Here is a 15,395-nt window from a genome sequence, read left to right on the forward strand (position 1 = left end):
TGTTAGCAGTGAGGAGCAAGAACCAACAATAATTACTCCTCACTCCTTATAACCAGCAATTGGGGGAACACTTACATGGAGTATATTTTTAACTGGCATTAATTGGTATTAATGGAGTATATTTAATTGGCATAAAAATTGGTATTTTTAATCCTATAAAACCTTTGTATGTTCATGGGACCAGAACTTTGCAACCACTGCCATGTTAATAGACCTCAGTTCCATATTTGCAGTGTATCTAAATCAGCAAAGCTAAGACACAGTTTTAAATCTACCTTCAGACTTTCAAAACTTGTCAGACTGATTCTTTGCTTATCCCAGGAGATAAAATTGAGTGTTAAAATAGTGGTTTATTTGTTTATTTCTTTTTAACAGCTGAACAGACTTGCATATAATGTAACAAGCTAGCAGCTTGGAAAATAAAGTAACATGGAGGATTTTTTCAAGTTCAGTATTAGCTTTCCCATTTTCTAACCCCAGGCTTGCTGGAAGCAGTGCCATTTTACAACACAAATGCCCTAAAACTTCTCAGTTCAGTCTTTGTCTGTGCTGTTTATCATAGAATCAACCAGGTTGGAAGAGACCTCCAAGATAATTCTGGAAGGAACTTTTGCAAAGTTTCTTGGCCTAAGATTTCAACCTGTTCTATTTTAAATCACTTCTGGCAGTGTTTGCATCCACGCAGTGCCTCACTCAATTGAATGTCAAGGTCAGCTATCAGCATTGCTAGAAACATGATGTGGCAGATCATGCAAAATTAATAACCTGTATTAACTTTTATATCCAAGCAATGAATGTTAATAACTATGAAAGCTGTTTATTAGCAATGAAAATCACCAGAAAACTTATTCAGAAGGTTCAAAAATGCAAGTTTTGGAAATGTATGCATGCAGGGAACAGGCACAACTAGAGCAGTTATTTCTTGAAGTGGCAAATACAAACATTATACTGGAAGAGAAGATTCTTGCAGTTAATTATACTGCTTAGCCACTAGATGGACACAGGAAGCCTCTTTCTGCTTATGGCAGAAGGTAATTAGTGAGTTACAAGAGGCTTTAAGTGTTTGCTCACAAAACAGTATCAGACAGTACCCAAAGCATGTGGAGGGGCTGCCTTTGGTGGTCTCAAAGCCATTAGAGGCTTTGTTGTTTCCCAGGCTCTTTTCTGAGGAGGCTGGGAGTCTATAGCATAGTCTCTGACCTGGTTCCTCCTGATTCCTGATTCAGCAGCAGCCTTGCAGAGGGGCAGGCAGGATGCAATGCCATGTGCAGGCTTGGCACAGTGTCAAGCTGGCTATGCAGGCATCTAGAGCCTGCTGCTGGTAAACTCGAGGCAGTGGAGTTCCCAGGCAGTTCCAGGATGCAGTGAGGCAGCAGCAGCAGCAGCACTGTGCTACCTGCTCATCCCTTTTTATCAATACCAACCTGAGACTAATGGGCCTTTGGACATAGGTTAGCCAATCAGAATGGCCCTTTGCCAAGCTTGGCCATATTAGGTGAAGCCAGGGCTTTCATTGGCCTTTCCTGTGATTGCTTCCCCCAGCACAGAAGGAGGGGGAGCAGGGGAACATGTCTGGACAAGCCAGAGTCCTTAGACTCAATGGCTTCAGGTCCTTTGTCCTCTCTCCTGTGATTGCTTCTCCCCACAGCAGAAGAGGGAGAGAGCAGAAACACATGCCTGGGCAAGCCAGGGCATGGATAAGCTTATTTTTGGCCTATCAGGCCTACCACAACAGATGATTGTGAAGATTGTTTCTGTGATTCTGATTACTGTGCAGGAATAAAGGAGTATCAAAGTAGGATTGTCAAATTTTGTGGGTAAAAATTGATTGTGGAGCAGGTGAATATGCTCATGTTTGACACAGAAAAAACAACTGTCACTGAAAATGGATATTATGTGGGTTTTTTAGTCGATCTCTTTAGTGTAAAGTATGTAACCAAAACTTTGAATTAGAGCAAGTAAAAGATAGCCAAAAATACATATGTGTATATGTGCATTTATATATAGATTGCTTACTGCAGAAAGCAGGTAGTTAAAAAATAATGTAAGGCAGAGGGAGTGGCAGGGAGGAGGATATCCTTTCCTTCACCTATTCATACTCATAATAAGCATATTTGTTAACATATCCATATGAGCTAAAATATGCTCATAATGATTCTATGATTTTCTATCACTGTCTTACATTATGAAGCACTGCTTTTCATGCCTAAAGCTGAAGTCAAGATCATAGAATCATAGAATCAACCAAGTTGGAAGAGACCTCCAAGCTCATCCAGCCCAACCTAGCACCCAGCCTTATCCAGTCAACCAGACCATGGCACTAAGTGCCTCAGCCAGGCTTTCCTTGAACACCTCCAGGGATGGTGACTCCACCACCTCCCTGGGCAGACCACTCCAATGCCAATCACTCTCTCTGAAAAGAACTTTGTCCTAACATCCAGCCTAGACCTCCCCTGGCACAACTTAAGGCTATGTCCCCTTATTCTGTTGCTGCTTGCCTGGCAGAGGAGACCACCCCCACCTGGCTACAGCCTCCCTTCAGGTAGTTGTAGACAGCAATGAGGTCATCCCTGAGCCTCCTCTCCTCCAGGCTAAAGATGTATGTGCCCACCTGATTAAATATTTCTCTTGTTTTCTTCTTTCCAGAGAAATGTTTAAGAGAAACTGTAAGTCAGTTGAAAATTTTCCTTGTTATGAAGATGAGTGGTGTAAGCTGTCCTTTGCTGACTATGCTGTAACGTATGGTGATCAGGCACCAAATGTGTGGTTTGTGGTATTTAGGTGAGTTTCCCATTGCCCTGGATAACTCCTGCAGGGATGTACTGTTGGTCCACTCTGGCTTCATACTAACCTGTGATAAAAATGTAATTTTTTTTACATAAAGTCTGCTTTATTTCAGTTCTAATGTATGTTTCTTGTGGCACAAATAATATTGTGGATATAATTGTAATAAAAGATTTATCTCTTTATAGGGAAGTATTTCTTGTTCCAGAAGATATGCTTATAGTGCCAAAGGTGTACACTGCTATCCCTTCCTGTAGGCTTCATGTTGTTGATAATGACACGCTGGAAGAAATGCCACATGTGTTTCACCAAGTGGCACCTCGTGTTTATAGCAAAAACAAGGTAAGTGCAGAGTCATTGTGAGAAGTACAATTTAAGTGGCAACAATCACCCTAATTCTGCAGACTTTTTTAGCCATGTCTTAATGATCCACTTAGAATCATAGAATCAACCAGGTTGTGAGAGACCTCCAAGATCATCCAGTCCAACCTAGCACCCAGCCCTATCCAATTAACCACACCATGGCACTAAGTGCCTCATCCAGTATGCTTTTGACCACCTCCAGGGATGGCAACTCCACCACCTCCCTGGGCAGCCCATTCCAATGGGAAATCACTCTTTCTGTGAAGAACTTCTTCCTAATATCTCAGCCTATACCTCCCCTGGCACAGCTTGAGACTGTGTCCCCTTGTTCTATTGCTGGTTACCTGGGAGAAGAGGCCAACCCCCACCTGGCTACAATGTCCCTTCAGGTAGTTGTAGACAGTAAGAAGATCACCCCTGAGCCTCCTCTTCTCCAGGCTAAACAGGCCCAGCTCCCTCAGCCTCTCCTCATAGGATTTGTGCTCCAGGCCCCTCACCAGCTTTGTTGCCCTTCTCTGGACATGTTCTAGCACCTCAACATCTTTCTTGAATTGAGGGGCCCACAACTGGACACAGCACTCAAGGTGTGGTCTGACCAGTGCTGAGTACAGGGGAAGAATAACCTCCCTTGTCATTAGCAGATTTGAACAGACTCTGTCACTGATCTGCTTCTGTGCTGAAACCTTTTACATTTGAACAATGAAAGAAAAGCCTTATTTTTCTTTGGTCTTTGTGATGGTTTGGGTGTTCTGCACCCCCCACACTTTAGAAATCACCCAGACTAGACTCAGCCAGCTCTGGAAATATGAAGGAAGCTTATATTTACAGCTTAGCACAATATACAAGCAGATAGTTACAGTATATACAGTTCTAGACAGAAATAGACAAGGTAAAAGGTAATACAGAAACACAACAGCCCTCCCAGAAACCTGAGTCCCCAGGAGGGGCTCTCAACCACCCCTTCACCTTCCCCCTACCCCTCTCAACCTTACCCCAGTCCCAAGGAAGTACAGAGGTTCAGCCAGAGGGTTAGGAAGCAAAATGGGTTAGTCCCAAAAAAATGGAGGGTGAGGTTAGAGAGTAAGATGCAGCTCAGCCAGCAGCAGCGTGGTGCTGAGTGTCTTATGTATGTTTTGACCTATGTTTTTATCCATCTCAGCAAGCCTATGAGTGAAGTAGACATCACCATTGTTTTCTTTCCACAGCCTCTAATCTAGTTCTTTTCACCAAAACATTCTAACCTGCTTCAAACTAGCACAGTATTGTTTTCTGTCACTAAATGGAGAAATACCATCCCACTTGCTTGGGCTGCCTGGGCTGCCTGTGCTGGTTTGAGACTAATTGGAATATTTTACTGAGAGAAATGAAATCCTTAGCTGTGAGAAGGGAAAAAAACAACAGTAGCCCATACCCCCATTCTTCTTCTGAGAAATGCAGTTAGTCAAAATATAGATAAGACACTGACTGCTCACACACTGCTCAGCTCTCACTTCTGGCTGTGCCTTCTTTCTGGCAGTCTGGTCTCTGTGGCCGCCTCTGCCTTAACTCTAATCTGACATAACCCTTTTTCCTCTAACCTCCTTGTCATCTGTTTTGACATCTCACCTCAGATCTCCAGATTTATCATGTGAGATATACGTGGGTTGATCTGGTTATTTCTGGAGGGAGGGAAAGGAGGAGTGGGAAGAGGGCATTGGGTCGGGAGCCTCCTGGGGACTCTGATTGTTTCCGTGAGGGGTACTGTGTTTCTGTGCTACTTTAACTTGTATATAGCTGTATATATCTGTGTATATCTGCTTGTATATTGTGCTAAGCTGTATATATAGCTTAATTCTTTAACTTCCAGCCATCTGAGTATAGTCTGGGTGATTTTCTTCAGTGTGGGGGGGCGGATAACACCCAAACCATCACAACCATCACACTGTGCTACTCAGTAGTGATAGGGTTACTGCTCATACTCACTGTCTGCCAGAGAAACCTTCAAGAGTCAGGGGCCAAAGTAATGATGAGGTTTAAACAGTCTCTTGTAAGGCATGGTTACAATCATGAAATTAATCTGCATCTTCAGTTGCTAATGGTAGTTTCAGCATTGATGCTAGATACAGCTTTAGATATGGTCCTCAAAGCCTGTATGTTACCTGAGAAGCATTAGTGGAAACTTCTAAATAATAATCTCCTTCTGCCTTTATCCCTGAAATTAACAAAGTTTGCTTAGTCTTTCCTTGAAAGTTGCATGTTCTACACTCTTGGTTACTCGGTCCTCTAGACTCTTTCCAGTTGCTGTTGTGTCTTTTCTTATTATGTACAATGCTAAGCACAGTAACCTTTGTGATCAGGATTAATTTGTGACCACCAGGAGTGAGGAATGATTAGTTTATGTGTCTGTTAGCTTTACTTCTGCTCATATGTCCAAGTGCAGTGCTTGCCCTATTTTGCAACACCATTGTTAACTTGTGTACTTCTAGAATCTAGGTGCTTTCCTGAAGAATTGAATGCTCTAATTTATTCATCTTGACAAAATGACTAGTGGCATACACTATATTTAAATCATAGAATCAGCCAGGTTGGGAGAGACCTCCAAGTTCATCCAGTCCAACCTAGCACCCAGCCCTAGCCAGTCAACCAGACCATGGCACTAAGTGCCTCAGCCAGGCTTTGCTTCAACACTTCCAGGGACAGCGACTCCACCACCTCCCTGGGCAGCCCATTCCAATGCCAATCACTCTCTCTGCCAACAAATTCCTCCTAACATCAAGCCTAGACCTGCCCTGGCACAACTTGAGACTGTGTCCCCTTCTTCTGTTGCTGGATACCTGGCAGAAGAGACCAACCCCACCTGGCTACAGCCTCCCTTCAGGTAGTTGTAGACAGCAATGAGGTCTGCCCTGAGCCTCCTCTTCTGCAGGCTGCACACCCCCAGCTCCCTCAGCCTCTCCTCATAGGGCTGTGCTCCAGGCCTCTCACCAGCTTTGTCATCCTCTTCTGGACACATTCCAGTACCTCAACATCTCTCTTGAATTGAGGTGCCCAGAACTGGACACAGCACTCAAGGTGTGGCCTGACCAGTGCTGAGCACAGGGGCAGAATAACCTCCCTTGTCCTACTGGCCACACTGTTCCTGATCCAGGCCAGGATGCCATTTACAATTGAAGTACTTTAGTGAATCACATCCAGTGTATATAGTATTCAGAAAGTGGCTACTCAAATAGTTTTTTAATCTATAGTTTCTGCATGTGTGTAGGGAACATTAAGATTTATAGATACACAATAGGAAGTGTTTTTCTCATGTGCACCATGCTGCCAGAAAGTACTTGAATATTTGGCTAATTCCTTCTCAGTTTCCAAGTGCACTTGTTAAGAACAGAAAAGACTTCAACTATATGCTTGACTGGGTATTTAAACACGTGAGTTCTCCTGAGTTGTAGCTTTGAATGGCTGCTCTTACCTCTCAGTGAATAATGAGTATAAAATGCCTTGCAGTTACAATTGCACGAATTGGACTCATGAATCATTTCTTTTAAGTATTCAGTAGTCCTGAAATCACAACCCTTCATTACTGGGTAGTCTGGAAATCACAACCCTATTTATAAGATTTTTTTCAACAGAGCTCTTTTGCTGGTGAGTACAGATTTAGTTCAACTGAAATGTAGTACAAGACTGCTAAGAGGGAAAAGCTTTCGAAGAATTTTCATCTGGAGCATTTCTTGCGTAAAACATAACAGTTTAAGTGTTTAAAACTACACCAAGCTGGGAGGCTTGGCTGATATAGCCAAAGGCTGTGCAGCCATCCAGCGAGACCTGGACAGACTGAGAGCTGGGCACAAAGGAACCAGATGGAGTTCAACAAGGACAAGTGCAGAGTTCTGCATCTGGGGAGGAATAATAAACTGCACCAGTACAGGCTGGGAGGTGATCTGCTGGAGAGCAGTCCTGTGGAGAGGGACCTGGGAGTGCTGGTGGGTAAGAAGTTAGCCATGGCACAGCAATGTGCCCTTGTGGCCAAGAAGGCCAATGGGATCCTGGGGTGTATTAGGAAGAGTGTGTCCAGCAGATCAAGGCAGGTTCTCCTTCCCCTCTACTCTGCCCTGGTGAGACCTCATCTTGAATACTGCATTCAGTTTTGGGCTCCCCAGTTGAAGAGGGACAGGAATCTGCTGGAGAGGGTGCAGCAGAGGGCTACAAGGATGATGAGGGGAATGGGGGCTGCCTTATGAGGAGAGGCTGAGGGTCCTGGGGCTGTTTGGTCTGGAGAAAAGAAGACTGAGATGGGATTTGATAAATGTTGATAAGTATCTGAAGGCTGGGCAGAATGGGGGGACAGGCTCTGCTCACTTGCTCCCTGGCATAGGACAAGGAGCAATGGGTGTAAGTTGCAGCACAGGAGGTTCCACCTCAACACAAGGGGGAACTTCTTTACTGTAAGGATCACAGAGCACTGGCACAGGCTCCCCAGAGAGGTTGTGGAGTCTCCTTCTCTGGAGCCTTTCAAGGCCTATCTGGATGTATTCCTGTGTGATCTGTGTTAGATAGTATTGTCCTGCTCTGGCAGGGGGGGTTAGACTCGATGATCTCCTTGGGTCCCTTCCAGCCCCTAACATCCTGTGAGCCTGTGAAAATAGCAAGCTGGTAGGAATGACTTAGGGAATATGAAGAAGGGACATAGTCCATAGTTCATCAGCTACACTGCACCTGGGCACTGCACTCTTTATATCAACCTATCATATCAACTTATATTAACTAATCATCCAATAATCTGATTCGAAAGGGACCTGAGGAGTTTGATTATACCTGCCCTTAAAATCATGTGCCAGCTTTGAAGTTAGAAGAGGTTGTATTTGATTTGTTCAGTAACTTTTCACAAGCTATGAATGCCTGCAGCAAGAGATGCTTCCAACGTTACACTCTGATAGAACTCTGTGATTCTCGCTCACGAAGGACATCTTGTTGTATCACCGAGTGCAGTATGGGCAAAAACTGTACTGCATGTAGTCACAGAGGGCATTTCAAGTAGTGTTGTTTCCAAATAAGAATGGCTTTTTGTCCCTTCAGAAAGGATACACGTTCATGGCTGAAGCACATACTGGTGACCTGCCTCTGGCAGCTGGAAGGTGGAGGCTCCGGCTCATCGGTTCTCACAGCCCGCTCCCGTTTCTCTCCCGTGAGGCTGTAAATAATGACTACTCTACTAAAGCAATTAGAGACTATTACCTACCTAATGACAACCATGTAATATTCAGGTAAATATTAATGATAGAAGTTTAATTACCATTGAGAAGAATGACTAAATTCTGCTTTCTGTGTGGACCATCCCTGACAGAAAAGTATGTACTGCCTTAGTACTGTCTCTTGCTAAGAAAGAGGCAGCAAGATGAACTTTCTGGGGCCTTAAAGTGCAATAATAAATTGAACATTTCATTTGTGAAAGTGTTACTAATGAAGTACTGAAGAACAGGTGTGAAAGAGCAGGTGTGGATCTGATAGAGGGTAGGAGAGCCCTGCAGAAGGACCTTGGCCGGCTGAATGAGTGGGCAGAGGCCAATGAGATAAGATTTAACAGGGCTAAGTGCAGGGCTCTACACTTTGGCCACAACAACCCCAAGTGGCACTACAGGCTGGGGACTGAGTGGCTGAGAGCAGCCAGGAAGAAAGGGCCCTGGGGGTGCTGGTAAATGGTAGCTGAAGATGAGGCAGCAGTGTGCCCAGGTGGGCAAGAGAGCCAATGGCATCCTGGCCTGGCTCAGGAGCAGTGTGGCCAGCAGGACAAGGGAAGTTATTCTGCCCCTGTACTCAGCACTGGTCAGGCCACACCTTGAGTGCTGTGTCCAGTTCTGGGCTCCTCTATTCAAGAGAGATGTTGAGGTGCTGGAATGTATCCAGAACGCAAGGAAGCTGTTGAGGGGCCTGGAGCACAGCCCTGTGAGAAGAGGCTGAGGGAGCTGGGGGTGTGCAGCCTGCAGAAGAGGAGGCTCAGGGCAGACCTCATTGTTGTCTACAACTCTCTGAAGGGAGGCTGTAGCCAGGTGGGGTTGGTCTCTTCTGCCAGGTACCCAGCAACAGAAGAAGGAGACACAGTCTCAAGTTGTGTCAGGGTAGGTCTAGGCTGGATGTTAGGAGGAAGTTGTTGTCAGAGAGAGTGATTGGCATTGGAATGGGCTGCCCAGGGAGGTGGTGGAGTCGCCGTCCCTAGAGGTGTTCAAGAAAAGCCTGGATGAGACACTCAATGCCATGGTCTGGTTGATTGGATAGGGCTGCTCTCCAGCAGATCACCTCCCAGCCTGTACTGGTGCAGTTTATTCTTCCTCCCCAGGTGCAGGACTCTGCACTTGTCCTTGTTGAACCTCATTTGGTTCCTCTGTGCTCAGCTCTGTCTGTGCAGGTCTTGCTGGATGGCTGCACAGCCTGCAGCTGTATCAGCCAAGCCTCCCAGTTCAGTGTCATCAGCAAACTTGCTGAGCAGACTCTCTGTTTCCTCATTAATGTCATTGACTTGATGAACTCCTTGGGTCTCTTCCAACCCCTAAAATCCTGTGATCATCCCTTTTTTTTTGCAGCAGCACACACTTTGATCATAGAATCATGGAATCATAGAATCAGCTAGGTTGGAAGAGACCTCCAAGCTCAGCCAGTCCAACCTAGCACCCAGCCCTGCCCAATCAACTAGACCATGGCTCTAAGTGGATTCACTGTACTAAATCATAGGTTACTATGCTAATACTGTAATTTTTTCCTATGTATGATGGATTACTGTGCTAATACTGTACTGTACACACTGTACTAATCATAGATTCACTGTACTAAATTTCACTCCAGGAAGCTTTCCTTTGATTGCAGGAAAACAGTAGACTACAAAGTCCATTTTAAGTGTTTGCTTCCTGGTCAGCACATGATTTAGGTATTTTCTTTAACAAAGCATGATCTGGTGCAGTAGGTTATATTACTATCAATTTTTTTTCTTCCTCTTTAGGTATTCAGTCAAAGTCACAGCATCACATGTTGCTACAGTGCAGGTACAAACCTCTAAAGCAGATGTGTTCATTAAGCTGCAAGTTCTAGATAATGAGGAAGAAATGGTGAATGTCACTGGAAAAGGCCATGCAGTCATCCCTGCTTTTCATTTCTTGAGCAATGAAATGCTTCCAAGTTCCCACTGTAAGTATTGTATTCTGTACTTGATAATTTTGTTAGCTGAGGTACACAGATTCTTTCTGTAACTTGTATGTAATCAAAGAAAATATTTTTCCCTGCTGTTTCCATGGGTCCACAATTGCTTCATGATTGAGTGAAACCAGCTACACTTTTCAGCAATGAACAGAACTCCTTTGTCCTCAGCAAGGAGGAAATGTACCAAATGGACTCTAACCTTATATTCTTCCTCCGTGTTTTGGTCTGAACAAAGAGTTTTGTGGATAAATCTCTCTGCTCTAGGGAGACCCCTCCAAGAGTACCCTAATAATCTCCCTTGTCCTGCTGGCCACACTGTTCCTGATCTGGGCCAGGATGCCACTGGCTCTCCTGGCCACCTGGGCACACTGCTGGCTCACGTTCAGCTACTATCTACCAATATCCCCTGGTCCCTTTCTTCCTGGCTGCTGTCCACCCACTCCTCTCCCCAGCCTGTAGCAGTGCATGGGGTTCTTGTGGCCAAAGTGTAGCAGGAAAACTATAAAAGAGCTCAGGTTAGGATTAGCGTCAAAATACATGAAAAGCTTTGGACTGTGAACATTTGCTTACCACTGAAGAAGTTACATATGGACTTGCAGCAGGTACCAGTCCTTTTGTTGATACAAGCACAGCAGTCCTGTAAGCACAGATGGGCAAGGGAATTCTCATAATCATAGAATCATAGAATCAACCAGGTTGGAAGAAACCTCCAAGATCATCCAGTCCAACCTAGCACCCAGCCCTGTCCAATCAACCAGACCATGGCACTAAGTGCCTCAGCCAGGCTTTGCTTGAAGACCTCCAGGGACGGTGACTCCACCACCTCCCTGGGCAGCCCATTCCAATGCCAATCACTCTGTCTGGAAAGAGCTTCCTCCTAACATCCAGCCTAGACTTTCCCCCAGCACAACTTGAGACTGTGTCCCCTTGTTCTATTGCTGGTTGCCTGGGAGAAGAGGCCACCCCTCACCTGGCTACAATGTCCCTTCAGGTAGTTGTAGACAGCAATGAGGTCTGCCCTGAGCCTCCTCTTCTCCAGCCTAAACACCCCCAGCTCCCTCAGCCTCTCCTTATAGGGTTTGTGCTCCAGGCCCCTCACCAACTTTGTTGCCCTTCTCTGGACACCTTCCAGCACCTCAACATCTCTCTTGAATTGAGGAGCCCAGAACTGGACACAGCACTCAAGGTGTGGCCTGACCAGTGCTGAGCACAGGGCCAGAATAACCTCCCTTGTCCTACTGGCCACACTGCTCCTGATCCAGGCCAGGATGCCATTGGCTCTCTTGGCCACCTGGGCACACTGCTGCCTCATCTTCAGCTACTATCTATCAGTACCCCCAGGTCCCTTTCCTCCTGGCTGCTTTCCAGCCACTCTGTCCCCAGCCTGTAGCACTGCTTGGGGTTGTTGTGGCCAAAGTGCAGAACCCTGCACTTAGCCTTGTTAAATATCATCCTTTCATTTCATTTTCTATAGCAAAAGTCTGGTTCAGTCTGGACTCAAGGTACTAAAATCCCGTTCCGCTGTGTAGTAAGGGCCAATAAGGAGTTCCACACCTGATGAGAACTTTGCTTAGGAAAAACACCACTGAGTATTTCGGTATCTAGTAAGTCATTTAGTGCCAGAGCACCACCTGGTGACGGCTGCCAGAACTGTTGCTTTGGATGTGTGTGCATGCTTGGGAACTCTGCCCAGTCATCTTTCCAAGAAGGAAAGCAGAACGAGGTGGAACTTGTCAGGAGGTTTTGCCAACACACATGAAACTCTACGTGTCTGAAGGGTTGCAGTGATACAGTATCTTTCTTTGCCTCTACAGTAAGCCGTGGGAAGAGTAAAGTCTGCAGTAAAAATGTGACCTCTTTACCAACTAATGGTCCAGCCCTTTGTTAATGTAACACAGGTGAAGCTGTTTTCCCAGAGTGGTTATTTTGCCTTTATTTGGTTTACTATGAAGTGTTCCCTTTTAGACTTATTTCCTTTCTCCATAGGCATTCAGGCAAGATTTTACCATAGATTTAGAAGTGAACACAAGTTTGCATTTCTGGGTGAACACTTCTGTTACAGCCAATAAAATCATTCCTGGTTTCACAGTTTTTTTATGTGGATGTTTTCCTTAGGAGACTCCTTTGATGGAGTTGACAAAGATTGCCTGAGTACAAACTCTTGTTCTGTAGCTCCTTTCAAGATTGTTTTGTTTTAAACTTTGGTCAGCTGTGACTTTTTTTGTCAGGTTGGAATAAAATATCCCTCTAAGGGTATGGTTTGCCAGGAGAGTTGACCTTTACCTTCCTTCCACGAGTGTGACACAACTGAGTCAATTAGGTTAGCAAGACAGAGACCACATCACAGTATCACAGTATCACCAAGGTTGGAAGAGACCTCATAGATCATCAAGTCCAACCCTTTACCACAGAGCTCAAGGCCAGACCATGGCACCAAGTGCCACGTCCAGTCCTGCCTTGAACAGCTCCAGGGACGGCGACTCCACCACCTCCCCAGGCAGCCCATTCCAGTGTCCAATGACTCTCTCAGGGAAGAACTTTCTCCTCACCTCCAGCCTAAATCTCCCCTGGTGCAGCCTGAGGCTGTGTCCTCTTGTTCTGGTGCTGGCCACCTGAGAGAAGAGAGCAACCTCCTCCTGGCCACAACCACCCCTCAGGTAGTTGTAGACAGCAATAAGGTCTCCCCTGAGCCTCCTCTTCTCCAGGCTAACCAATCCCAGCTCCCTCAGCCTCTCCTCGTAGGGCTGTGCTCAAGGCCTCTCCCCAGCCTCATCGCCCTTCTCTGGACATGCTCAAGCATCTCAATGTCCCTCCTAACCTGGGGGGCCCAGAACTGAACACAGGACTCAAGGTGTTGGTCTAACCAGTGCAGAGTACAGGGGCATCATACAGAGCACAAGGCTATCTGATGCATTGAGTAACATACAGCGTGGTGCTGTGCTGGGTAGTACAGAGAAGTGTGGGTTTGGAGGGGGGAAAAAAGGACATGCTTTATAAACAGCAACAGCAATAATACAGAGAGTATTTCAAACTTTTCAGTGTTTATTTTGAAGAGATGTGTGACTGGGATGCAGAACTAAACCAGGTTAGTACTCAAAAAAGCATAGTTGTAATTGGAGCCTTATGAGCGTAATGCAACATGAGAACATTCACAGCAGCAGTTCTTTCTTATGGTTCCTTGGGACATGTTGAATTGGTAGGCAGCTCCATATGGCAGAAGCAGCACAACTGCCTGCAACTTAGCTCAGGGCCACAAGGATGATCAGAGGGTTGGAGTCTATAAGGACAGACTGAAAGAGTTGAGGCTGTTCACGCTGGAGAGGAGGAGGCTCTCAGCTGACCTTCTTGTGGCCTTTCAGTATCTCAAGGGGGCCTCCAAAAAAGCTGGGGAGGGACTTTTTAGGCTGTCAGGGAGTGACAGGACTGGGGGGAATGGAGCAAAGCTGGAGAAGGGGAGGTTCAGACTGGAGGTGAGGAGGAAGCTGTTGAGCATGAGAGTGGTGAGAGCCTGGAACGGATTGCCCAGGGAGGTGGTTGAGGCCCCATGCCTGGAGATGTTTAAGGCCAGACTGATAGAGGTTAAGGTGTCCTTGCCCATGGCAGGGGGGTTGGAACTTGTGGTCCCTTCTGACCCTGACTGAATCTGTGATTCTGTGATTCAATTTATATTAGTTGCACAAGCACAAAGGCTCCTTTGGCCACAGAGCTTCACCAATCAGATGGCATTTGCCAAACTGACCATAATGGGTGACCCCAGGGCTTGATCATACTTGTTTGGACAAGACACCAACAAGTACCTAAACACCTGTGGGTAGCTGTTTATCACTTTGGGAGTGGACATAATGGCCCAAAGCTTTGTTTTCCTCCCACCTGTTGCTTCCCCTATCAGCAGAAGGGTGGGGCAAGCCAGGACATCTAATAGGCCTGTTAGCCTGCCAGGACACCTGCTGATCTCAGGTAATTGATAGAATTTCTGGCAATTGACAATGACTCCTCCTCCAAAAAGAGGAAGCTGAGGGGAGACTTCATTGCTGTCTACAACTACCTGAAGGGACATTGTGGAGAGGCTGCTGCTAGGCTCTTCTCACAGGTAAAACAAGGGGGAATGGCCTCAAGCAGAGGCTGGGGAGGTTTAGATTGGACATTAGGAAAAGATTTTTAAAGGAGAGAATGGTCAGGCACTGGAATGAGCTGCCCAGGGAGGTGGAGTCACCCACCCTGGATGTGTTTAAAGGTGGTTTGGATGTGGTGCTTAGGGATATGGTTGAAGGTGAATCTTGTAGAGTAGGGTTCTAGCTTGGACTTGGTGCTCCTGAGGGGCTTTGCCAACCTGGACATGTCTGTGGTTGTGTAAAACATGCCTGGATGAGAGCAATGCTGTGGCTCTGTGTCAGCAGAGCAGGACAAAACACTGAAATGCTCTCTATGTAACTGTTGTTACTCTTTATAAAGCAGGTCTTTTTTTATCTCTTATCATCTTGCAGCAAGCAAAGCCCAGGTGATTCAAAGTAATACAAAGAAGGAATCAGGAACTGGAGGATCCAAAAAAAAAGGTCAAATTTTATCTGTCAAGGACAGCAAAACTTCTTTGAAGACAGGTCCATCCTTATTGGAAGATGAATCTTTCCACTTGGAAAACTCTCCAAATAGTGACAGAAGTCTACAACAAGTAAGAGACTCCTTATCACTGGGATTTAGGGAAAGCAAACCAACCAACCAAAACAAAACACCACCACCACAAATGCACCCAGAACTAACAATGCTAATTATTTTGGTTCAGGCAGAGAGCTGATATCATAGAATCATAGACTCAAGCAGGCTGGAAGAGACCTCCAAAATCAAAGAATCCAAAGTTAAGATTGTTGGTAGTTTCTGAATGAGGCCAGGAAGGAAAGTCAATGTACAGACATGAATGAAAAATAGCAGTGGGTCTTTTTTTTTCCCAAGTCAAAGTGATAAACCCAATCTTTAAACAATCTCTATTTGTAAATCCCACTGGAGTACAGCATAACTTGCAGCTAAGGGCCAAGAACTACCAGTAATGAAGTTACATTTCTGATGCTCCCCTGTTTTCTTTGAAATACAAC

At 45.6% G+C, this 15,395-nt stretch overlaps 1 protein-coding gene across 1 annotated transcript in view; it reads left to right on the plus strand.

Moving 5' to 3' along the window:
* The window catches only part of ADGB (androglobin), a 110,880-nt gene that overhangs the window by 75,793 nt on the left and 19,692 nt on the right, over positions 1 to 15,395 (plus strand). The window contains exons 24-28 of the mRNA XM_064158188.1: positions 2,647 to 2,781; positions 2,973 to 3,126; positions 8,197 to 8,384; positions 10,112 to 10,296; positions 14,793 to 14,977. Coding sequence (XP_064014258.1) covers positions 2,647 to 2,781; positions 2,973 to 3,126; positions 8,197 to 8,384; positions 10,112 to 10,296; positions 14,793 to 14,977 — 847 coding nt within the window. The remainder of the gene's footprint in view (positions 1 to 2,646; positions 2,782 to 2,972; positions 3,127 to 8,196; positions 8,385 to 10,111; positions 10,297 to 14,792; positions 14,978 to 15,395) is intronic.

Source organism: Pogoniulus pusillus, chromosome 18, assembly GCF_015220805.1.
Source record: "Pogoniulus pusillus isolate bPogPus1 chromosome 18, bPogPus1.pri, whole genome shotgun sequence".
NCBI classification, from domain to species: domain Eukaryota; kingdom Metazoa; phylum Chordata; class Aves; order Piciformes; family Lybiidae; genus Pogoniulus; species Pogoniulus pusillus.